The sequence below is a fragment of the Vipera ursinii genome (assembly GCF_947247035.1).
Source record: "Vipera ursinii genome assembly, chromosome: 1".
Taxonomy (NCBI): domain Eukaryota; kingdom Metazoa; phylum Chordata; class Lepidosauria; order Squamata; family Viperidae; genus Vipera; species Vipera ursinii.
Genome location: NC_139512.1, coordinates 194989035 through 195015705, shown reverse-complemented (window position 1 = coordinate 195015705; position 26671 = coordinate 194989035). Strand labels below are relative to the sequence as shown.

At 36.5% G+C, this 26671-nt stretch overlaps 1 protein-coding gene across 8 annotated transcripts in view; it reads right to left on the bottom strand.

Annotated features, from left to right (window-relative positions):
- The window catches only part of EHBP1 (EH domain binding protein 1), a 295160-nt gene that overhangs the window by 65196 nt on the left and 203293 nt on the right, over window positions 1-26671 (bottom strand). For 3 of the 8 annotated variants that reach the window (XM_083369525.1, XM_083369528.1, XM_083369526.1), the window contains 3 exons: window positions 18885-19032; window positions 4826-4939; window positions 666-793 (listed from right to left, as the gene is read on the bottom strand). In XM_083369525.1, coding sequence (XP_083225651.1) covers window positions 666-793; window positions 4826-4939; window positions 18885-19032 — 390 coding nt within the window. The remainder of the gene's footprint in view (window positions 1-665; window positions 794-4825; window positions 4940-18884; window positions 19033-26671) is intronic. The other 5 variants (XM_083369529.1, XM_083369531.1, XM_083369530.1 and 2 more) reach the window with 3 other exon arrangements.

Below are 26671 nucleotides of genomic sequence, written 5' to 3'. Positions count from 1 at the left end.
TATATCGAGAGAATTTCCTGCCACTGACAAATAATACGGCAGAATGGCTCAACTACCCAAGACACAAATGCAGTTTCTCCAATCAACATGCTAAAATCATTTATGCGAAAATTTAATTAAAGATGTCAACTAAAGCAAGAAGAAAGCGTAATTCTTAAAGTTACTTAAAAGAGGCCCCAAAAGAGCTCCACCCCACATTAATGAATTAGCTTAAGGAAGAGGATAAAATAAGCAACTTTAAAGTTGAAATAATAAGTTTTCAAGGGTAATAACTTTATTTAGGCCAAGTTAATATTACAAAACTCCGCCAGCTTAATATTGCTAACTTTGAGTTAGCCAAGTAATATATATTTCAGTACTTTTTATACAGCCAGTACAATGAATTTTAATTGAAATAAAATATTGCCAAAGTATATTATTTCATAGCATAATAGCCAAATGAAGCCATTACTAGTTACAAGAACAAAGTGCAATTATCAGAGAAATATCTGTCAACACATAGGCAAAATATAATTCAAATCTCTTTATGTGGCTACAAAAAGTGGTTTTACAGTATTGCAAACTTTGAAGAACTTATAAAAAAATGGTGATTCTTCACTATTAAATGCAAATCAGAATCCAAAATGGGATATTATGGGGAAAGGATTTTTTTTTGTTAAACTTACCGTAAACATTGGCTCAGTGTTATCAGAAACTGGTTTTGGAGCTGTGCTGGTAAGTGAATTTGCCACCTGTGGCTGAGCGTCTAGGAGTTTCTTCAGCTTCAAATCCACCAACTTGCTGTTCTGCTCAGCTACATATATGAAGACCACAGCACAATGCAGACAGCAAGAGAGAGAGAGAGAGAGAGAGAGAGAGAGAGAGAGAGAGAGAGAGAGAGAGAGAGAGAGAGAGAGAGAGAGAGATGCATTTAAATGCAGTTACTATAATAATGCATCTATTTTAAAAAAGTATTTGCATTGCTCTTGTTGTAATCTTTAAATTGCAATTGATATGGAAATGAAACACAGAACTGAGAACTTAAAAAGAAGCTGCAGCAAATGTATTGTGGAGGTGGTTAAAAAGAAAAACTGATTGCTAACAATACATTTTAAAAATGGATTCTTTGTGGGGTTTTCCCTGCCTTCATTCCTTTGCAACTCAGTTATTTTAAGGCTCATGGTGTGTTATGGTCAATAATTAATATATTTAGATAAATGAAATCCAACTGATTTTCTCTGAATTTATTTAGAAGTAAAATTATTTAGGGCCAAAGAAGTCTAATTAATTTTATCAATATGGCTGGTAAACTCTTTTTCCAAGAATATGCACTTCTATAATCTATATTTTTTATTTTATATTTAAACATTAATTCCAAATACATTTTCTTTCAATTAATTTCTGCAGAACTCAGAACTTGGACAAATCATATTTCAGAAGCACATATTGATAAGTTATTTAAGAAATAACCTAACTGGCATAAAAATTTGATCCATGTATATATTCATTATTTTGGTGACCTGAAAAATGAAACAGCCACTTGCATGAAGGCATCCAACACTAAAGGACATAACCTTTTCTAAATATTACTCAGAGAACAGTTGTAGCATAACAAAAATCTCTAATTTATGTTATAAAATTTAGAAATGTATCTTGGCATGTCCTTGTCCTCTCCAGTTTGCCTTGGAAGTTGAAAATATTATGCTACCTGTTTATTCATAGTACTGTTCTCACTCTAAACTATTTTTCTGTATCCTGGTGCCCTCCAGACTGACATTTTCATTGGAAATGATGGGAACTGTAGTCCAGCATTTCTGAAGAGCACAGAACTCAAGAAGGTTGTCCTGATCGATTATTTAAGGAAGATGGCAGCTTCAGTCATATTGCTTATAGAAATATTGCTTAATTATTGGCAAAGTGTAGTAATTACAATCAATTTCAGCCTTGCCATGTTGGAATTAGTGAGAGACAAACCCTCCTATTTATGTACAGTATAGCAGTATTTCTCAACCTTGGCAAGTTTAAGATGAGTGGACTTCAATTCCCACAATTCTCCAGCCTGTATGGGGAAAAACGCTACAGTCTACTATTATATGAAGAATGTATACTGAACAAACTCCATGTTTTTTCAAATGAAACATTATAAATAAGGAAACTGAAGACCTTCCCTTAACAAAATTACTACTCATATATTGAATGATTTTAAGAGGTGAGAAATAGGGACTACTGTGTTAAGTGAATCTGAATGTTTCCAGTTTAAATCTTGCCATAACTGAACTTATTTATAGATTTATATATAATTTTTCAGCTAGAATAATGGCTGAAGGCCATTTATAGAACTTCCAATGGACAAAATATTTTAATAGTCTTATCTCATTAGTCCTTGACCGGTGTGACTTCATTTTTACTTGACAGGTCAGAAACTATGGGTGAAATGGTTTGTCAGGGTCTGCTTGATCCAGAGTTTGAACTCAGCCTTCTAACTATATAGGTAATAGCTATATTCATTTATCCATTAACACTATATGCAAAAGTGAGAATAACAGCTCTCATTATATACTGTAGGTTATAGTAAGGTAGGTCAGTGTGAACCAAAGAAGATATAATGCTGGAAGATCTTGATCATTTCTCCTGCCATTTCTAACACTTTTAATAGCAGCTGCAGTGGACTAGGGAGAGGAAAATCAGATTAAAACCATGGCACTGAGGATATGTGTGTGAATCCTTTCAACTTGAGTTGCTTATCCAACGTCTTCCTCCCCCTCCAGTGCTGCAGCCATAATCCAATCGCCTAGCTTTCAGAAAGTGAGGATCTGATTACAGCTCCCTTGATATCCTGCCTAGTTATATCATTGTAACATTCAAAGTTCAAACAGCAAAATATGCTCCTTATTATAGAAATAGAAAAGACTGAGATCCTTCATTGAAGACCTTCCCTTAACGAAATTACTACTCATATATTAAATGATTTTAAGAGGTGAGAAATAGGAACTACTGTGTTAAGTGAATCTGAATGTTTCCAGTTTAAATCTTGCCATAACTGAACTCTTTACGTGGCCTTTAGGCAACCAAACTGAATGAGCTTCAACTTTTCTTCTGCTATTAAGAGTTCTAAGAATTATGATAAAAACGCTCTGAATATGCTAAAAGGCCAGATATCAATGAAATAAAAGAAAACGTCTTCACTTTACAAAAACAAATGGAAGGACATGAAGATGATTCTAAGGAAAGAACTTATAACTTCTGTCACAAATTTCCTGAATTCTTGAACATCCCTCCCAGCCTCCATCCAGCAAAAGAAGCCCTTTGTGAGGAACTCAGTACCTGGCTTTTTACTGGAAATATTCTAGAAAAATTAAATATCAAGTTCTGGTTTACAGCAAACTCAATAGTCTGACAGAAATCCAGAAAAAAACAAAAAACCCAATATTCAATGCTACCTGTCTCTCTTTCTTTGCTAAGCTGTACTTGTTAATTGCTAAAAGGTTTTCCCTTCAAGAAATTGTTTCTTCCACTATAATCTGAATGCAGACGAACCTGTTTTCAGACAAAATTGCAGTGAATACTGCTTAGAAAGGGGAAAATGTATATTGAATATTATTGCCAAAAATAAAGAATAAAGAAAAGACCAACATTACAGAAGGTCCCTATATGTTAGGAGCTCATATGATATTGTAATGCACTTTGTAGCCCAGAAGGAAAACCTGTCTCTTGTAGATTCAACTTGAAGAAGTTTTAAAATAGATTCCCATTATTACTTTCAGAGAGATTTACTTTCAGAGTTATTAGTGAGTGACAATGTTTGTTTGTTTGCTTATTATTTCAGTTCAGAGGCTGCCTGATTCCAGAGTGATTCTAAGTAGGTTACAAATTAAAAAAAAAGAAAACAAGGTATAATAAGGAAAAAGGAAGGCAGAACTAAAAACTCCACAAAAATCCAAACAGAAAAACAAACAAAAGCAAACAAAAACAAACTAACTGCCATCCCATAATCAGGCCATAGCAGAATGTGGAAAGTCAAAAGAAAGGCAGCATATATGTTATTTACGATTCATTCATTTTTTTCTCCAATCATGGTCACTTTGGAGCTCATTACTTAAGAGTCTTCCTTTTCACTGCAATTGGCTTCAAGTTTATAGTTTTAGATTATGATCTGCCTCAATTTAAATTATTTGCATCAGTACCTTTCTAACAGTATTTTTGAAATGCTAGAAAGGATTATATTTGTTTACAATTGGCAGTAAGATTTGAACTTGTATTTGCTGCTGTTAACATGAATATACTTGACTGGGACAAAAACATTGCTATGATCATAGGAATTTTGTAACTGCACCCTTATTGCACACTTTGTACATTTCATTTGTCATTTTTCTGTCCACCTTTCCTCATTTTTCTTCCAATAATCAAATTCCTGGATCCATGTTTTATGACACAACTATCTTGTTGAAATCAATACTCAAAATCCAGTGAGACATATAGTAATTCCAAATAAATATGCAAAGAACTGCTAAGATAGCCTTCAAGTCTAATTGTTTTTACTTGAAATTCACAAAACATTTATAGGCTTTTGGTAATAACAACCAAAACTAGTCTATCAAGAACTGTTTGCTGATTCCCATTAAATTTACATTCAGTACTGATAATTAACAACTGTATTTCAAAAATAAAGAAAAATCAATCCTTAATTGATAGTTAATTGTAACGCTGTTAAAAATGTCTGAGAAGGCTTTGATGAAAATCAAAAGAATCCAAGCAAAAATAATGCCAAGCTAACAAATTACATGGTACTGACAGTTAAAGTTAAAGTTAGTCATGGAAAGGTGAATTAGCCGTGTAGTTGAATTACCATTGGAATCAAGCTCATTTTCTAAGTTAGTATGTTGATCTTCACCACTAGAAATAATGTATTCAGGAATCTCCTCATTAGAAACTATCACAATGTTATCACTCCGATCCTCATCTGTAAGAACATGCCGTAATAAGGTTAGTGAATTTTTGTCTTGTACGTGCATCAATTCAATGAAAACATTAGCATTTTAGAGTTAGTTGAGCGCATTAATCAACAGCACAGACAGAAAAAAGTTAGTGAAATGTAACAATTGGTTGAGAGAAAAAAAAACATATGCTTTATTTAAATTATATTACAGGCAGTTCTCAACTTACAATAATTCATTTAGTGATGGTTCAAAGTTACAACGGCACTGAAAAAAGTGACTTATGACCGTTTTTCATAGTTACAACCTTTCCAGCATCCCCATGATCATGTGACCAAAATTCAGATGCTTGGCAACTGGTTCATATTTATGAAGGTTGCAGTGTCCTGGGGTCATGTGATCCCCTTTGCGACCTTCTGACAAGCAAAATCAATGGGGAAGCCAAATTCACTTAACAACTGTGTTACTAACTTACCAACTGCAGTGATTCACTTAACAACTGAGAGACGAAAGGCTGTAAAATGGGGCAAAATTTACTTAACAAATGTGTCACTTAACAACAGAAATTTTGGGTTCAATTGTGGTAGGAAGTCGAGAACTATCTGTACATGCACAGTATTTACCAGCACTACTATATATAAATGCTATCTGTTAGTGTTCTGCAAAACCTCTGAAAAAGGTGCTTTGCAGTAGCTGGAACATGTAGAAAGCACTTCTTTTGAATGTGCTATTTGCTAAGCTGTGAGACAATGTGTCAAATTCAAATTTAATTTTCATCCAACTGAAATGTAATGTTTCATTCATATGCTTGCTGAAATGTAGATGTTTCAGAAAACCTTAGTCCCACACTGCACCAAAGCAGATATTCTTCTCCTCTAAATGCAAATCTTATATACCGTATACCCATTTTAGCAAAACAAGAGAAATTTCCAATTACCACAATCTAAAGATCTAGCATGATTGAATATGGGGTACCAAATCTGAAGGAAAAGAGGGAAATCTCAGAGAAACATTTGAAACAATATTTTTTTTTAAAAAAAAACCAGAATTAATAACTACAAAAAGAAGAAAAAGAAAAAAATAGGATATAAAGCTATAAAATAGCAGGGAGTTTGCAACTGCTATAAAAATTAAAGTTCACTATTTTATTAAATAATAGATTGTAGAGAACTGAACACATTGTAGAATTTTCAAGAATTTTTTTTAAAAATCTAGTGAATTCTGAACAAGATGCTAATCTCACCACTATCATTACTCCAAGGTTAAATGAAAGTAATCATATAAAACAGAGAAAAAAAGGGGTGGGAGAAAAAGTAAATAAAAATTATTAGAAAACTAATTGAATTCAAATTTCCTACCAAAAGTTCTCAACCAAAAGCATTACCAATGACAGAAATAAAAAGACAGAGTGGACTAGACACAACTACCATATTTCCCTGAAAACAAGACCCAGTATTATTATTTTTTGCCTCCAAAAGAGGCACCAGGTCTTATTTTTGGGTGTGGGTGTGTGTGTCTTTTTCATGGTCTTACCTCGTGGTGGCGGCACCGACAGCCCCACCCAGCCAACCCACTTCTTCTGGGCTACTCGTCACCGCTTGCGCACGTCACTCCTGGCCTCCATTTCGCTGTCAGAGGCCTTTCAGGAAATGACTCTAAAGCTGAGAATGGAGCTCTGGATTGATACGTGCGGCACCCCCTGGCCTGCAATTTGCCTTCAGAGGCCTTCCAGAAATGCCTCTGCAGCCGAGAACTGTGCTACAGATTCAATCCGTAGCTTGTGAGCATCAATCCGAAGCTCCATTCTCAGCTGCAGGGGCATTTCCTGAAGGCCTCTGCCAGTGAAATGGAGGCAGGGGGGCAACATGCACAAGCGGTGACGAGTAGCCCAGAAGAAGTGGGCTGGCGAGAAGGAAGGTATATTAGGTGTGTTTACTGTCTTGAGTTATTTATAAAATAATAAAGGCAGGATTAAAAAAAACTAAGGAAAAAAAGAAGCAACCCATTCCTACTTTCAGAATTACTGTACAGAACAACGAGGATAATGAAATAAAAGTTTAAGTATAAAACAATAAGTATCAGGACAGACTAAGAACACCTCTCATAGCCTGTGGGAAGAGTAGAATTTGCCTTCTTTCCTCTTCCAGATGTAAAGTTCACTTCCAATCTTCAAGTAAGTTTTATCACTTCATTTTAAGAAATTGCTATTAATTAATATAGCCATCCATACTCAAAGAGCTGCTGCCTCTTACTCATAGAGAAGATAGACTTAATAATTTAAAAGGCTGCTTCCAAGGCACAGAAGCCACACATGAACACAGAAGGTTCAGTAGAGCAAAACTGGGTCAAGGTTTGCACCACTTGACTCTTCAGTCAACTGTTATGAGCATAGCAGTAATCAGAATTATCCCTGACTAATTGGGAATATGAATCCTTAAAACTAAAATACTGTTCCAAAGGCAATAAGCCACACATGAAATCACAAGTACACATACAGTATACCTTGGTTTATGTTTCTTACTGCCATTTTTGTGGTCTACGTAGTTGAGTGTTCCAAAACAATACATAATTTGTCAAGATGGAAAAAAATTGCTTAGATTCACTATACTCCAGAAACGTCTTTTGCTGAAAACATTTAAGTATTGAACCTGTACTGATTTCTGTCTGTTGGTAAAAGTGAAGTGACTCTCTTGCATAATTCCTGAATCATATAACTCTAGTCTCACTGGCTCAGAAAATTAGTTATTGGTCTTATTGACATAATTATGACTTCCTGGTTGGTTTCTGTCCGGTGTTTATATTTAGGGCAGGAAGACTGTAAGATCACCTCCTGCTGTCTATGGACCAATGGATGGGTCAGAGCATGACTCATATCTATATAAATTTTATTAAATAATTATTTAAGGAATAAAAACAAAACAAGAATAAAAACAATACATTACAGCATGAGCCACAATTTATGATAAATACAAGAGGCCAGTTTGGCAGATAAAATGAACAAATTCCATAAGCTCGTAGGACAGTGAATAGAAAATTATCTTAATAATAAATATAACTTCAAAGTTTGAAGTATCCTTAATTGTCCATGTTCAACTATCACATTCTAAACCCATTAAAAGCAACTGGAGTGAGAAATGTAATGACTGTGACAAAATGTGAAGAATGAACATAATTTAAAGATGATCATTCTTTTCTCAGGAGAACCTCTTCTTATATAGAAAATAATGAAGCCTACCGGACTAGTAAAATAATACTTAATAGTTGGGATTAGACCCTTCTAGGTATATTCCAATTTTTCAATTTCCAGCAAATTACTCCATCAGAACTGATTGTGTCTTGGAACACTGGTTGGTGCTGATACTAGGAACCTGGATTTGAGCTTTGAACCAGTAACCTAAATGCTATTGAGTACTTCTTTCTAAATGAATAATTGTGTGAGCTTCTTTTAACTTGTCTTGAAGTAATTGCATATCAAGGTTGTTGATACAAGGAATGGCTTCTCAAATATCATTATGTTTCACAGCATAAGATTTTCTCAGGTTTTAATCTGTGGTAATCACCATTCTCCTTTCCAGAAGATTACATTTTTATGTGAAAAAAGGGCTCAATAGCTTCAGTAATTCTGAAAAAATACCAGATAAAACTGCTACTAGGGTCAAAAATGTGCCTCCATGAACTTTGAGACACCTTACTGGAGTTGAATCAAAGAACTGCACAGCCCTAATATCAACCATAGTGTGTATCAAATGAAATTCAGCTTTATGCAAGTGTACATTTTTACTACAGTAAAAATAGAGGAAGACACAGAAATGTATAGTAAATTGTAACATGGGCTAGATTCAAATGTAGAAAGCATGTAAATGTATATTCAGCATCAAGGCCTCACCAGACAGACAATACCAGATAGACAATATTGACATAATAAATTCAACTATGTAACAGGAAATAAAAGATGGAGAAAGCCTATCTAGTCAGCCAGTACAGTTTCAGGTGCAGATTGTGGAAAGGAATATGAATTTTCAATATTAAATGTATGACTCTAACTTAGAAAATTAAAGGCAGTAAGTGTGTCAGCAAGATTTAACCTGGAGGGTATATATAAGATCAATGTAAGGAACAAATTCAGTATACTTAATTTATAAGAAAGAGAACCTGGGGAGCTACAGGAAGAGATAAGAAACATTGTGAAAACTGAAGCAGAAAAAAATATTCCCAAAATTTCAAAGGAAAAAGGATCCAAGCAGCTTTCAAAACAAGCTATCACGATAGCCAAGGAAAGATGGAAGATGAAAGCATTTGGCAACAAGAATGGACAAAAGACAAAAGCAAACTTTATCCACTAAGAAAAGACAAAGGAAGATATCAACAAATAGAGGGAAATGATAAGAAAATGAGGGATGGTTTTCAGGAAATGACAGAACTCCTAGTAAAATATACAGCTAAAGTGGAATTACTTAAGGTTAACCATTGAAGAGATCTAATAGAGGCAGTGAGATTCACAGAAGATTGATTAAACTGAAATCTTTTACAGACAGGATAATGATTGATAAAAATATTTATAGAGAGAATATGTAACAACCATGTCCAGTAAAAAATGAAATATGAGAGCAATGGACCAGCTGTCAAATAGGAAAGCATTAGTACAGATGAAATATCTGGTAAACTATTTAGAGCTTCAGGAGAAGAAAGGGAAAGGATCAATAAGGAACAGTCTGACAAAAGGAATGTTGCGCCGCCACAACAGAAATCTTGCCCATTTGTGTTGTGATGTCATGCACACCCCCAAAAGAGGTGGAGCTTGTAGTGCAACAGCGAAATGCTGGGTTTTTTTGTTATTATGATAAAAGAGGCAACTTCTATGGCTGCTCATATTAGATGGAAGAATACTGTGTAGCCCAGAGTCCAAAAAGTGTGTCAGTCTTTGTGTTCTGTTGAAACAGAGATCTTCAAGAGAATGTGAAAACTTTGGTTTTTACTTTAATAATTATAGCAAGCAATAATTAGTGCAAAACAGTTCAGAATGTAGAATGTATTAATATAAATGGATGTGTCAGAACATTTGATTACTTTTCTGTGGAGTCTTTGTGAAAAAAAGACTGAGTTTGTAGAAACAGAATGGGTCAGAATTGGCCAGAAAGTGAGATGAGGTAAGGGAGATGAATTTGAAAGAAATAATACAGGCTTTGTTGCATAGGCCAGAGGGGCTAAAACATTTTATAAAGTCCAGTACATTCAGATAACATTTTGAAGCGGCTCAGACAGGCACCTCCCTAATTACTGACCTATAAGAAGAAGGTACAGCACAGTCAGCCTTGCAAGATTCTATTATTACAGCCAATGTGAATAAAAGTAATTTTAGCCATCCTGTGGAGTAATTTCATGGTCTAGTCTACTTAGTAGGACTGATAGATGAGGACTTGTTCTGAAAATCTATTAAAGGATTAGCATGTTTGCAAGAGATGACAGACAGAATCAAAACTATAGATTAAGACACTAACAATCTGAGATATGCAGATGATCCCCTCCATTAGCTGAAAGCAAAGTAAACCTCACAGAATTCATTATGAAAACACAAAAGGCAAAACAAAAAAACCAAAGGTGATTTTAAATATTAAAAAGATAAAAATAATGTCCATGGTCATCTTAATAATTTTACAGTTTTCAGTAAAGAAGTGAAGGTGGTAGTTTTATTTATTGGGCCTAAGAACAGGTGATGATGGGCAATGACCCAGAGGAAAAGAAGAAATTTATTTTAGGGTAGATATCCAGACAATGAAAAACATAAACCAGATTGTGAGGGGAAAGAATTTCATATTACAGCAAAGATCAAAATAGTAGCAATGTTTCTTCCAATGATAATATATGCATTGTGACAACTGAACATCGAGAAAAAGACAATTGGCTTCAAGTTATGGATTTGCAAAATACCCTAAGAGTATTTTGAACCAATCATTCAACCCCAGATAAAAAAAGGACTGACTGCTCCTCTGAGGTGATGATCAGCAAGTATAGATTCAGTATTTCTCGCCTGCTGATGGAAATGAGGCTAGGCTATTAAAAATGGCTATATTTGGCAGGGTTATGGGAAGTAGAACTGAAAGATAAGATATAAACAGAATGTTCATATTGAAGCAGAACATTGGAATGATCATAGAACTGCAATAGAATTTGCTGGGAAGAATTCAAAATGATGACATTTCTTCCCTACAGTCACCAGGAACTGGGCTTCATTCAGTGGTAATTAAAAGATAGTAAGCCTCAATTTACAACGAAGAGGAAGAAACGCTAATTAATTGCAATATTATTTCTAGTTAATAGCATAAAAGGATCTAATATTTTTGAGATTATTAATTATTAATTTTTCCTTGTTATTATGAGAACTGATAGAAGCCAAGGTGTCACTTATTCCAGCACATAGTTGGTTTGTATAGGAGCTAAGCGACTATCTCTCCTGGAATTATAAATAAAATCTCCAGGTTCTACAGGAAACTACTGAAATATACTTAGACATGAGAACTGAAGAGTAGGATGTATCATGTTGGCAATTTGAAGAGCTCCTGTGCAGAAAATGGATCAAACTTCTTTTGCTGGGTGGGGGGGGGTGTCTGATGTCCATCTGTAAGAGATACTGAGGTAGTGGATGCTTGCAATGGGCAGGGGATTGGACTACATGATCTCCAGCCTTCTATAGTTCTGCGGCTTCTGCCTCACTGACTTAAAAGAAATGGCTAGAATAACTAAGAAATTTCAAGAAAACTATTTGAATTCAATATTTGGAACAAATATTTGGAACAAATATGCCTTAAGAAGTTATAGACGTTATTCACCAACAGAGAGATTGACTGAAAGATTGTGAACTCTTCTTTGAAGAGATTTTTTTTAAACATAGCATGAACTAGATCTCCTGTATTCTGAGATCTGTAATCAATATCAACATTTTTTATCTAAATAGCAAGGCAAGGACAAACACACAATAACCTGGGCACTGCTCTTTATAAGCAAAATGAAAAAAACTCCATCATTCTAGTGCAGGGGTCTTCAAACTTGGCCCTTTTATGACTTGTGGACTTCAACTCCCAGAATTCCTCAGCCAGCTTTGCTGGCTGAGGAATTCTGGGAGTTGAAGTCCACAAGTCATAAAAGGGCCAAGTTTGAAGACCCCTGTTCTAGTGTAACCAGAAGTGAAAGACCACTGTTAAATAGGAAGAACGCATTCCAATATCAATATTGTCTATGTGGACTATGAGTACTTCCATGATGTTTCAACATAGGAAGGGAAATTGCTGGTTTTTGCTTAGGATAAAGAATATATAAAAGGAAACAGCTTCATAGACACTATCTAGAGTTGTGCTGCCTGTTAGGTGAGTATTTGCTGGGGTGGCATTTAGGAACTCTTGAATCCAGCACTAAGCATCATGAACTCGTCCCAGTTTGTTTCAGTACTACCACTCTGCACTTGAAGTACTACCATCTGGCAGCTGTGAATTGCTATACACCAATTTGTCTCTAGACACAAGAGGAAACAACAGTGCCACTCCCCTTTCAGGACCCCTGCAAAAGCCTGAAACCTGATGATTAATAGTTCCCAAAAAGCAAAAGGCTCAGGCCACCTCTGTAATTAGAAAATCAGACAACTTGACACCAAAGGCTCCTGTGAAATTAATTGTTGAGCTGTCAGTTAAGGACCAGATAATTTATGGCCTAGTGAGAAGACCTGAGGTGTGGGCCCAGCAGTACATGTTGGTGGAGAGAGGAGCTCTCCACGCCTTTTATCTGTAATAGTTGCCTTACAAATCTTTCCCCACAGCTAGCTGGAAAACTCTTCCCACTAGGAACTAGATGATGGGAAGGTCAAACGAACAGGCACACTACAGGTGCACTAAAATGGGGAACAGGGCAGAAACAACAGGATTCTCTAGTGCAGAGGGTATCTGGTTCTCTGAGTTGGGAAATCATGCAATATCCTCTTGTAAAGGGGACACAGACCATAATTTATTCACATGTATTTATCTGCCCTGTCTGATTATAAAGAGGGAAAGTCTGATTTATTTTTTTTAATAAGCAAACAAAAAAGTCACAAGAATAAGAGAGGTTGAGGCAGAAAGCCACGGTAGTCTAGTGGTTAGGACACTGGATTTGCATTTGGGAAGACTTAAATCCTTACTCAACTGCAGAACTCCCAGGATGACATGATTAAATCTTTCACAGCAATCTTACTCAAAGAATGATTGTTGTTGGGGTAAAATTACTGGGGATTCTCACACAGGCTACCTTGAACCTTCAGAGAAGAGGAAGAATATAAATAACTTTTCTTCTCCTCCAAATCTGTCTTCAGAGAGGTTTGCAAAAAAAATGCCTCAAGTGAGGAAAGTCAGGAAGGTGAGATAATTATGTGCCCCTTTTGATGTAAAAAAACAAAGATAGACATGTGAAAAGAAAACATGGCTGACACTGCAATGTCTCATTAGAGTCTCAATCTTATCCTTAGCTGTGATTTCGTGAGCTGTATTTTTATTGCTTGATTTGTATCCCGCTTTTATTATTTTTACAAATAACTCAAGACAGCGAACATTTCCTACACTTCCTTCCTTCTCCTATTTTATCCCACAACAGCAACTCTGTGAGACTGATTGGGCTGAGAGAGCGTGACTGGCCCCAAGTCACCCAGGTGGCTTTCATGGCTAAGATGGGATTCCTGCTTTCTAGCCTGGTACCTTAACCACTAGACCAAACTGACTTTCAATCACAAGACTTTACTGGTCAAATGCTTTTTAAAAAATTAGTATGGGAACTCTCTGATGACTTAAAGAATCCTGACAGACTATGTGCTTGATATATCAAATGAAGAGCAGTGATAATTAGAAAATACACTGGAAGGCTTAGGAATACAAAATACTGCCAAACCTCCATGAAATAGGCATGAAAAAGGATGTATTTGAGAGATAACACCCTCTCGTGGACTTAATAATGACACTGAAATACAGGTAGTCTCCGACTTACGATTTTTTGTTTAATGACAATTCAAAGATACAACTGCCTTGCAAAAAGTGACTTATGAATTGTACTTACAACTGTTGCATCAACCCGGCAGACACGTGACTGCAATTCAGGTGCTTAGCATAAATGGGAAGTTGGATTTGTCATAAAATGGGGTCCAACTCTGCTTACAACCACAGTGACATATGACAGAAATTCTGGTCTCAGCTGTGGTTATAAATTGAGGACTACCCATAGTTCCAACTTTTATTATGTGGGCTTTAACTTTAATTTTTTCCTCACACGTTTGGCACAGAGCAAACACATGAGCATAGCATTAAAGAACCTACTCTTTTTAGGACTAGAGAACAATGCAGAGGTAAAGAAGGGAAAATCTAGGATGTGGGTATGCAACCAAATATTGCTGAATTATGATGAGCATCCCAAGGAAATGTGGCCAATGTGGGGAATGCTTAGCAAATATCTGGAAAGTCAAAGATTGTTGCCTGTCAAGATTAGGGTCTAGTTTAGGTATGTCAAACTCACGTGGTCACGTGATGTATCGTGACTTTTTCCCCATTGCTGGCAATGGGGGGGGGCATGGTTTCAGAGTGATGCATCCGGCCCGTGGGCCGGCAGTTTGACATGCCTGGTAACTAGTTCATTCTATGATGGCAAGGTCTTATATGATAGAGTGCTTTCTCATAGAAAAGTAACTCCTTTCTGCATTTTTTTAATGAAGATATTACTCCAATCCCTTTTATATACAATGCAACATTACTTTGATGTCAATTGGTATAGATTATGTGGGAACTAACCCTAGGAAACAGTATACAGGTGAGGTGAATATTATTTACCCAGGAGCCTAGTTCTTATGTTTGTAATCATAGGATAACCAATTAAATTTGACAGCTTATTGTTGAAATCGTATACTTTGGCCAGCATTTTCGCTTCACTATTATTAGTAAGCAAAAATATTATCTGGGAACTTAATGAGTACACAAAGTTGACCTTCAGGTCTGTCTGTCAATCAGCTGGGTTGTCTTGAAACTAAATTTATAGAGAGAAAAAGTTTTCCAGTACTGGTTTCATCTCTGAAAAAAAAAGGTGATCTTTGCTTAAAGAAATTTGTACAAAACCTTGAAGTCAGAATAATGCAGGCAGCTCTGATTATTTTTGTTGGCATAGTTTGCATCCTGCAATAATAGGGATCCAAGCAGGGGCTTACAATCTGAAGAAGTGTGCAACAAATACAAGGTTAGCCAAAGAAGCAACACAGAGAAAAGAACAGCATTTGTCAATTCATGTGTTGTCGCAGTTTATGAACTAGGAGTGAGGCCATGCTGAGTAGCCACGTTCCTGACACAGTATGTGCTGACTAGACCCTTCCCCACCATCTGAGCATAAACTGTGAATGTCTGCAGGGAGGTTGCGTCTCACATTCAAGCTGCATATGTGAAGGTTTGAAATGCAGCTGCCTTGGATTCTGAATTATTAGGAAGCCTTTTGTAATAGCTGTATGAAGAAAGACTTCAAACTCTGTACTGAATACTTGGGTGTTAGGTTGGCTGCTTGGGATGTATGAAAGCAGGAGTGTGGTCCTGAGAGCCCTATCAGGCTTAAGATTTCGAGTTGTTCATTTCTGTACCTGCTCCATTTCCTGTTTTTCTCTAATCATGTCCTAGTTGCTTTTCCCTCTGCAAGCATATGACGTTGTTTTTTGGGAAAGATCTTGTTGACTGTCACCACCCAGGGCAACTGCTAACTGCCCCACTGACAGTCTTCTTCTGATTACATTTAATTTTAATTTAATTTATTAATATTTCTATACCGCCCTTCTCCCGGAGGACTCAGGGCGGTGTACAGGGCAAGAATAAAACACAGAAATTTACAAAAACTAAAAGATAATTAAATACATGCCCGATTAAAATACAATTGATACATAGTAAAAACCCCAATAAAAATGATAAAAAACCCCACCAATCCCCCCTCAGGCCAGGCCGGCTTGCTCGAACAAGTATGTTTTCAGATCGCGGCGAAAGGAGCGCAGATCGGGCGCCGTCCGGAGCTCAACCGGTAACTGGTTCCATAGCTCCGGGGCGCCCACAGAGAAGGATCTCCCCCTGGGGGCCACCAGTCGACATTCTCTGACCGGTGGCACCCTGAGGAGGCCCTCTCTGTGGGAACGCACAGGGCGCAGGGAGCTTGATGCCGGCAGCAGATGTTCCCTGAGGTACTCCGGCCCCATGCCATGGAGGGCTTTGAACACCATTACTAGCACCTTGAATCTCACCCGGAAGACAACTGGCAACCAATGCAGCTCACGGAGCAGAGGTGTCACATGGGAGTATCGGGAGACTCCCAACACAACTTTCGCGGCTGCATTCTGTACCAGTTGGAGCCTCCGGGTGGTCCTCAAGGGAAGCCCCATGTAGAGAGCGTTGCAATAGTCTAGACGAGAGGTCACGAGCGTGTGAGTGACCGTGCATAAATCATCCCGGCTTAGATAGGGCCGCAACTGGCGCACCAGGCGAACCTGGGCAAAAACATGTACTGTTTCTTGTTGAGAATCAAAGGCACTGACTGACAATCCTAGAAAAATCCTTTTGTCCTGGTTCTTGATCCATTTGTGCTACCTCCCTTTGTTCCTCCTTATCCCTGATGATCCACTGCATTACTTGTTCTGGGACTGCTTGACTAACTCACTGAACCACTTAAAAGCAATGCATGAGATGCTGCTGAATTAGGACCATCAGGAAATCTGTTAGGTTAGGGCAGCTTCTCTAAAAATGTGGTTAAAGCCAAGGCTGGGGAACTGAATAATTTGAAGATCACATTCAAGTTCAGACATAGACTTACAAACTAAAATATGTCAGTAGAGAAGTACTGAGGAACAGTAGCTTTGCCTCATTGGCAGAAATCGGTGTCCCGTGGCATCACCTGATTTCAATTTTAGAAAGAAAAGAGGAGGAAAGTGTTCCTGCCCCCTCCTTTATGGAGAAAGTTAGCCCATGCATGATAAGAAAGACAATTTTTGCTCCTCCTGCATGATGTACTTTTCTCTGTGCAGACATAGGCAAGATGAGATGTCTCCCTGCCTTTTTCTGTGCAGACAAAAGCTGGTTTTGCTTAATCTTTCCTTGGGAGAAAAGTGGGGTTATCCAGAGCCAGAAACTTGTTAGGAGGGCTCATAGCAATGGGCACACATTAATGAATTAATGAAAGCCTTCATTTAATAGAATACGAAGAATGCAATTTTCAGCAATTCTCTCTTCTCCTTCCAGCTGTTAGGTCCTTAGGAAAATATGCTCCAGAAAACTGGGGGCTTCTCTAGGGCAGATAAATTTGGGAGGTGTTTCCAGAGAGAAGGAATCACTTTGTTGTTGTTAGTTGCGAAGTCGTGTCCGACCCATCGCGACCCTATGGACAATGTTCCTCCAGGCCTTCCTGTCCTCTACCATCTTCTGGAGTCCATTTAAGCTCACGACTACTGCTTCAGTGACTCCATCCAGCCACCAAGGAATCACTAAATATCACTTATTTTCCTTGCCAGTAAAAAAAAAGGGTGACAAATTTTGCTCAAAACTGTGCAATGCAATAAGCCTTCACTATATCAGACGTGAGAAGTCAGTTTAACATACTGTGCTGAGCCAGAAGCACATATGGAATTCTGAAACTATATGGAAGGTCTTCTCACAGAATGGCTGTTTATTCAGAATATGACTGCCATGTAATCATGACCAATCTGAAAATTTCCACTTGCCAGAAGGCCCACTGGTTTTTGACATCCCAGGAGGACCTCTGTCATAATGTGAGGTGCTGTTGTAAATAAAAGTTATCCAGTTGTTGCTTTGTTTTGAAGCATGTCTTATTTAAGAAAAAAGAAATTCATGGAGATACTTACAATCTGGACAATATGAGATAGAAAACACTCACAAGATATTTTATGATTGTGCCCCATAAAAGATTATCTCCGAGTGTGTTCACAAAATCAATGAATGTGAGGATTTATCCAGAGATAAGAACAATGGAATAAATATTTGCCTTTTTTCCGCAATTTAACTGGTGGCATAAAATTGCCATATAAAAGTTAAGGCAGCAACTATTCATTATAAAATTATGTGAAAAAAATACAGAGGAAAAATATTAAAGACTAAAAAGACTAAACAGAACACAGGATGAAATCAGAAACAAAACTGAACATTGTAAAAGAGATGGGAATTAAGGCAATCCAAGGTTATAAATGTGGTATGGTCTGATCAGAATCAAACAATATCTTGTGCATATAGTTTTGATTGTCCAATGATCTTGTCCCTGCAATTAATTCAGATATTTTGGACAAGCCATGAATGGCTGTATGAAAACAGTTAAAATTAACTACTGCATCTACTTTTTATTATCTCATTCCAAAATTCTTATCAAAAGAATCATAGATCTACATCTCTGCAAAAGACTCTTATTCATTTCCTATTTAGGACAAAGCATTATTGCATTAAAATATTAAAAGTACTATTTCCTAAAATTATGTTATATACTTATTTGCTAAATATGTATATCCAAGCTTTGCATTTTAGAGAAACCTCAAGAGGACTAATTGCCATAAATTTAATAGTAAACTAATGGAATTTGTTGTGAAGATGTATTTCGGGATGTGCTGAGCAGGGCTAAACAGGCAAGTGAAATCATTAGTACACCTGTTTGGGTTTAAGCTTGGATCACTGACACACTCTTTCTAGAGATCATTTTACTACATACCTCATACATGCTCACATAAAACAATAGGGAAAGTGCAAATATCGTTAACTATATTCTGCTGAGATAGGAGAAAAGTATTCCTTTGATCGTGCAAACTTAGGAAATACAGCATAAAATGTATTGACATGTTTTCCTGGTGAACAACAATTACTCTGAAGTCTGAATAAAATCAAATTCCAAAACGGTTTTCCTCAGATTTCTGGGTTGCCATAGGAATAAGGTACAAAGTCCTTAGCTCACCTCCAGATGCCTTTGACCTTTCTTTCAACTTTTCTGCAGCCATTTCATTGTAACTAGAAAGTTCTGACATCTTCACTCCAGATCGAGCTTCTGCTATTAGCTGACGAGCTCTCTCTCTCAGCTGCCGACGCCGCTCTTCATCTTGCTGCTAAGATATATTGAACAGTTGCCAGCTCAGTAATTGACCGAAATGCAATTTCATTCTCAATCTGATCATCATGATAGTAAATGGTTTACAGCATGGTGGTGCTTGGCCCATATTATACACAGGAAGCTTCATATCAGTTGGATGTCAACAACACACTTTTCAGAGCCATCCATGAATCAGCCCCCTTACCCCAAAATAATTTCTCAGTTTTTTTAAAAAAATGAACCAGTTTGCTTTAAAGCTATAAAATGTGAGACTGACACAATTTATGGCTTCAATTTAGCATGAAATGTTTAATTTTTTTTGCTAATCTCAGAATGTTCACATAACAAATGAAAATCCTGTAATTATGTTTCTACCAGAATACCAGAAAGAAGCTCCATTTCCTTCACAGGGCTCAACTATCTATTAAAATACACTGTTTTTGAAATAAAATTGAAATACACAGTGTTTTTCTATTTTGGGAAGGAGGAATCATTCCCTTTGCACATAAAAATTGGAAAAATTAAGTATGATGTTATTTTTGGAAAAAAGTTTTAAGTAAAATAATTTAGGAAAATAAAAGTTTTATAAAAAGTGTATTCATTTGATAAGTTTACATAGATATACATCTGATATATGTGATTCTGGGTAACTTACAAAGTTAAAAGCAGAAAAAAATGCAAAAAGCATACCCAACAACAAGAAAAACCCACTACTACCACCTCCATCAAAAATAATTACAAAACTTTAAAAACCATTAAAACCATAAAATTCATAAAAACAATCTGAGAAAGAAATTTCTCTAGCAGTACAATTATTTTGCAGGCTCCAAACACCTTAAAATGATGGGAAATTATTTGGCTGAGTTTTGTCAATTAGGATCAGTCAAGAGGGCCTTGTGAGGTGGTGTATGTGGTGGGGCAGGTGGTGCATGGGATTTCGTATACTCCTTGGTTTTCTAAGCCAATTATGTCCTTGGGGTTTCTTAGGATGGTGGATATTTTTCTGTCTGTGTAGAATGCTGTTTTGATGTTGTGTTTTTGGAGGACCTTACTGATCCGAACCCACAATGATAACGAGGCACAACCACAAAACAGAAACCTAACTACAGCTGCAACATCAGCCACTTTAAACCCCTCCAAACCACACAATAAGCAAACTGACACCCACTATAAAAACATGGCACCACCACAAACACGAAGCCGAACAAAAGCAGCACAACTCACCAGCTCAGGTCTAAGGCTGGCAGCTGAGACCAGCCCATCCACTCAAAACACACCCCCACCCAATCAGAACACACCCACCATTCAAAACACACTCCCACCCAATCAGAACACACTTACTCCCCCACCCAATCAGAGCACACCACCCACAGAACACACCCCCTCTGGCAGTTTGAAAAAGAGGAACAAACAGCCACATGCTTCTCCCAGAAGAAGGAAGCAGAAGCCACCAGCCTGATGATGACGGATGGGATTCCTTCGAAACGTCGCCCCTACACCTTTAGTTCTACGCGGGGAAAAACCCGAATAACCAAAGATGCACATACGAACACCCACGAAAACCTCAGAAAACATATACATACATATACATATACATATACATATACATATACATATACATATATATACATACATATATATATATATATATATATATATATATATATATATATATATATATATATATATATATATATATATATGGATCCTTGGTTTTATATATATGTGTGTGTGTGTGTGTGTGTGTGTGTGTATACCCTATATTAGATGGTGCCAGATACAGCTCAGCATTGTTCTATGTAAGGCTTTATAAGTAGTAACTAGCACATAGAATGCGTTCTTGAATTAAATACCAGTGCTGTGGTTACAAAATAAGTATTTTACTGCAATAGTGTATTCAGCTATTAAGTTGTTGCATTCCAGATCAGTTGTAGCTTTTGAGCTGATTTTCAAAGACAGAATTCTGCTTAAATACTGTTCAATTTTTTTGACCTCCAAGAAAGAATGAGAATGACAGAAGCTTTAAGAATTAAGGATCTTACTATCTGAGTAGTACTATAAGGAGCTGAAAATATACTAAACTGAAATATTTATTTTCCGAATTATTTTATTCTCTGTCTGTATCTGCATGTTTGTGTATTTAACTACAGTCTGCTACTAAAGCTGAGTGGAGAATTGAGCTGTTTGTGATTTCAGTTTAAAATCTGGGAGCAATGACGACTTTATCCTTGCCAAGCAAATAGATGAGGCAATGAGCTTCTTCCCTACATTGTGGCTGTTCACTACACAGAAGAAAAAAAAAAGTCTCATTATGTGGCTCAGGCTGCCCTAGTTGATTGCCATGAATTTTCCATTTTTAAGTATTCTTCATACTGAATGTTATATTCAAAATAGCTCTACAAGTAAGAAGAAATGAAGAAATGCAAACAAGAACGTGGCAATATACATGTTAACCTTTTGAACAAATGAAAGACTTCTCATACATTGTTAGACTGAAAACTTAGATCACAAACAATTTAACCCAATTATTAAAATAAAAACTCCCCCAATAATTCCTGCTAGCTACTACCACTAGAACTCATTAGTAACAATATTTCCATTTCAATTCTTACTTACTTACTAATTCTTATTGTCAGTGAATTTTACAGTGTTAATTGTCTGTGTTAGTATGCACGAGGTTTTCTTTGTTGGCAAAATTGTGTTTCTTCTATCCACCCATATTCCTAGCATGATGCACTGTTATTCCTGGAAGATGAATTAATTTTCAAATGTGTACTAATATACATTTCTACAATATTCATATACTCAAGGTCATCGTATGTGAGTTGGGCAGCCATATAAATCTAACGAATAAATAAACTTACATGTTTCTTTGGTATAATTTACATAGTAGAAATATCATGCTCTCAAGAAAACAATGACATACAATGTAGTTTTGCTTAAAAAAGCCAAAACTAAGGAAAATGACTGATAAAGAAATAGAATTTTGGATTTAACCAGTACCGGAGATCAGCAAGAGTGTAACTATGGATAGTTGTGTTTTTATTTCAAAGGGAGACACATTGGGTTTCATTTTCTTGTAGTTTCAGTTTTCTTCAAAATTATAAAAAAAATATGATCTTAATTATCTAAGAAGTCATCGTATGTGTTTGTAGAAAGACATGTTAGTGTTCTGATGTAATACCATGAAAAGCAGAAAAGCAGGATTGCAGGAAAGGATGAGTTGTGGGTCTAAAGAAGAGCAGGGAAAGGAGAAATAGACAATCTTGTCACTGCAGTAAAGCAACAGGAAAACTGATCAGCACCATCTAACTACAAAAATTACAAATTTTAACTAGAAATTAAATGTCAGATAATTATATGGTAAAGCACTATGCACTATGAAAATATATCTTGAGCATAAGAAATAGCTAGAGTTTTCAGTGAGTAATATCCCGCAAAAGTTGAAGTAGTAAATAAAATTATAACTAATTTGCATCCTAAAATACTTTGAATGAATTTCTTTAGGACCCCAATAACAGTGCTAAGATTCCTTTTCCTCCCCCCAAGTATGGTAAGAGACTGAATTAGCCACACTGGGCATTGCTTGTAAAGAGTCCTGCAACAGAGTTCTATTTAGCTTAAACAATCATTAATAAAACAAGCACAAAATACTAATTAGCACATTTTATCCATTTCCATGTAAATTGTTTGTTTGTAGCTATTTACTCATCATTGTTTTTGATACAATGGGAAAAATGCAAATGGATGAATCAGAAAGCAGCCCTAATGGGACTTTCTGTTTATAACCATTAGCCCAGAGGTGTGCTGTAATTCAATCCTCAAGCAGCAAGATTTAGCCTCATTAACAGCTTGCATGGGCAGGTTACAACTCATAAAACCCTACAGTAAACAAAGTATATGGACACAGCACAGTATCTTGAGCCTGATTGACAGAATTTTGCTTCCCTATCAGATTGCCTCAATTTACTTTTCTACTAATGTCCTAACGCCATAAACACAATTTTGCCTAGGCCTTTGGAGCTCTCCAGCAAAATTGCAAATTTGCTTTCATCCCCTCCATACCCCCCCTCGCTGCTCCCAACTCAAAGGCACAGACAGTAGTAGTCCCATCTTCCTTATTTTTCCCAGTCGAATACAATAAACTAAACCAACATGCTCTACCACAAATCCCAAAATCTGGCAATACAGATTGAAATTTAAAAGGCATACCTGTGCTAAGGCTTTTTAATGTGCCTACATTGGTTAATTTTAGAAAACAAAAAGTTGAGAACAAATACTAACTTCAATAATAAGATACATAACTTGTTTTGAATTTCGTAATTGTTATTCTTTTAATTTTAAAAGATGAACACAAGCATAAGGTGATATTCAGAAAAAAAATCTGTTAGCAAAATATACAAAGGATGATTATGTAGCAGCAACTTGGTTCCTATGAGTTTTGCAAAATCCCACTGTAAAGAGAATTATGATGGAAAATATGAACCTGTTTTTCTCCATGAACATGCTTTCTCTTATTCTGGAGTCTATCTGATCACCGATCACTGGAAGTATCTTCTCGGAAAAGAAATTTTATTCTCAAAATTTAGTGAAAGAAAAGCCAACTGTGGATTATAATTATATTGGTTGGGCAAGATAAATAGATGCCTTGCAATGTAGCCCTATGAGCCACAATTTCCTAAATATGTGGAATAGATTAGCTTGTTTATTTATTTAATAAACTTTAATTCTGCCTGCTCATGGCAGTTAGCTTCTACAAGAGGAATATAAAATGAAGTTTGAAAGATGCTAAACCAGACTTATGATCTAATTATTACAGAGCTGAGAGCAGGACTGCTGTAATTCTCTTCCCTCCCATGTTTCTGGTATTATCTAGTATAGCATTAACACCTGAAGTGAGGACATTGTGTTATATAATCCCTACAACTTGGATGACAGTGAAGAGGCAGGAGAATATACAGTGCAATAATGTCACAATCCAGGTTCCATTTTACCAAATGTTAAGGTGGATAAGCATCCACCTAACATAAAATGATCTAGATGAGGGAATAGAAGGGGATTTCATCAAATTTGCAGATGACACTAAGCTGTCAGGAATAGCCAACACACCAGAAGACAAGCTCAAGATCCAAAAAGATCTTGACAGACTTCAATACTGGTCCCTATCTAACAAAATGAAATTCAACGTAGATAAAAATAAGGTTTTACACTTAGGGAAGAAAAAGCAACTGTGTAAGTACAGGCTGGGTGAAACTTGGCTTTATGCCAGTAATTGTGAGGGGTATCTTGGAGTCCTAGTGGACAATCACTTAACTATGAGCCAACAGTGTGTGGCGGCAGCCAAAAAAGCCAATGCAATTCTAGGCTATATTAATAGGAGAACAGCATCAGGATCATGTGAAGTTCTAGTACCGCTTTACAAAGCCTCAGTAAGAGCACACTGCATCCAGTTCTGGTCACCACAATATAAAAGAGAAGCTAAGACTCTGGAAAGAGTGAAGAGAAGAGCAACAAGAAAGATTAGGGGGATGGAGGCTAAAACATACGAAGGACGGTTATAGAAATTGAGTAAGTCTAATCTAATGAAAAGGACTAGGGGAGACATGATAGCAATCTTCCAATATTTGAGGGGCTCCTACAAAGATGAGGGGGTCAAACTATTTTCCAAAGCACCAAAAGGCAAGATGAGAAACAATCGATGGAAACTAACCAAAGAGAGAAGCAACCTAGAACTAAGGAGAAATTTCCTAATGGTGGTGAGAACAATCAACCAATGGAACAACTTGCCTTCAGAAGTTGTGGGTACTCCATCACTGGAGCCTTTTAAAAAGAAACTGGACAATGGTTTATCTGAAATGGCATAGGGTCTCCTTCTTAAGCAGGGAGTTGGACTAGAAGATCTCCAAGGTCCCTTCCAACTCTATTATTCTATGTTCCATCCCCAAGGTCATGTCTACATCCCCTTAAAGGAAGAAAAAAAAATCTACATTTAATAAATAAAGCAAAAGAGAGAGAGAGAGAGAGAGAGAGAGAGAGAGAGAGAGAGAGAGAGAGAGAGAGAGAGATTTGTCATACAACGTGGTCTAGTTTAAAGTTAAGTTATTCCCAATCCATCACAGAAAACTATTTTAAATTTTCAACCCCTTAAGAAAATTCCCCACTATGAAGTGTCAAAAGAAGCCCTGCAGACTGAAAAAGAGGGTAACCCTGAAAAACCATAGAATTTTTCCTCTCTGTATTGGTTACATATATTGAGAATTACCAAATTTGAGTTGCAAAAATCCAGAAGAACACTGGATGGCAGCGAACAGACATAGGAAGCTCTTTGCTGCCATCTAGTGATCTCCTAACATCTGATAGCCCTAATGTTATCTTCAGTGAAACTTTGAATTGGCACATTGTTTGGAATATAATTTTTTTTTTAAATCTATGACTTGCTGTATTTCACAAAGGTAGCACACTAGAAACTTTATCCTATTCCTCTTTCTAGTATATTTCATAATGATCTCTATTTTTACTATACTGATGCTTAGCAAGGAAAACTTTTTACTATTTAAGGACAAACTCTTCAAGAATAAATAATGTAATTCCTTGTTTCCGCCTTAAAAATGTATTTGTATGCAATTTTTATATTTCACAGTTCACCGGCATCTCAGCAAGCTTTCTTCCACTGCTTCAATGGTGCTACTTTTAATTTTATCCTCCTTAGTCCTTGTAATTAAAGTGATCAGCAGTGGCATCACAACGGCTTTGACATAGCAGCAGCCCCCCTCACAGATTTCTGCTTTTAAGGGGAAGGAGGAGAAAAAGAACTAAAGTTTCATTTCACAGGAACAAGAAAATCAAGCCTCTCCAATCCTCAACTTTATCCATTTGTTCTTTCAGCAGCCTTTGGATCTTAAGAAGCAAATAAAAATGGCTGCCATTAGGGGGTCCTTTTTGTTCTTGCCGCAGTTGCAGTGATTGACGTTATTTGAGCCCAAAATTCCACTACGGCTTGTGAAGGTGAATTAGAATGTGACAAATTGTCAGTGTACTTGGTGAGATGATTGATCTCCTGAAATATCACTGAAGAAAAATAAGATTAAGATCAACATGTATGGATATGTGTGTGTTTAACATCTTTTTTTTTAAAGCACCACAAAGAAGTTTCATGAGCCAGAATTCTATCCACGGCACCCTGACCCTTTTCACATTTTTTTTCAGAGCATTTCTACTGATTATTTTTCTATGGGTTAAAAGTTATTCAAACATTATAATCTTCACTATATTTGTTTTAAGAAGGAAAATTATTTTTCAATCACCAAACTAGAGAAGTGAAAATGCAATATTCATTAATCATAATGGGCTTACATAAAAGGTAAGTGTAACTTTGCATAATATGGAGAGCATTTAGTAGGACTCTGAAAATCATCCATGACATGCCCCAATTACATAATCCAGCTAAGAAAAAGAACTTGACTGCCACCCTTTCATCGTTAGACAGGAAGAACGGCTTTGTTATTAGCCATTTAGAAGGAGAAAGAATTTTGTCCTTGTCCAGAGGCAAGGATTACCAAAAAGGTATCTATTCACAAGCATCAGAACAAAGAAGAAGAAAAAAAATCTACAAGATTGTTAAAAGTTGGCTAGGCTGGATTTTTACTACAAGTTTG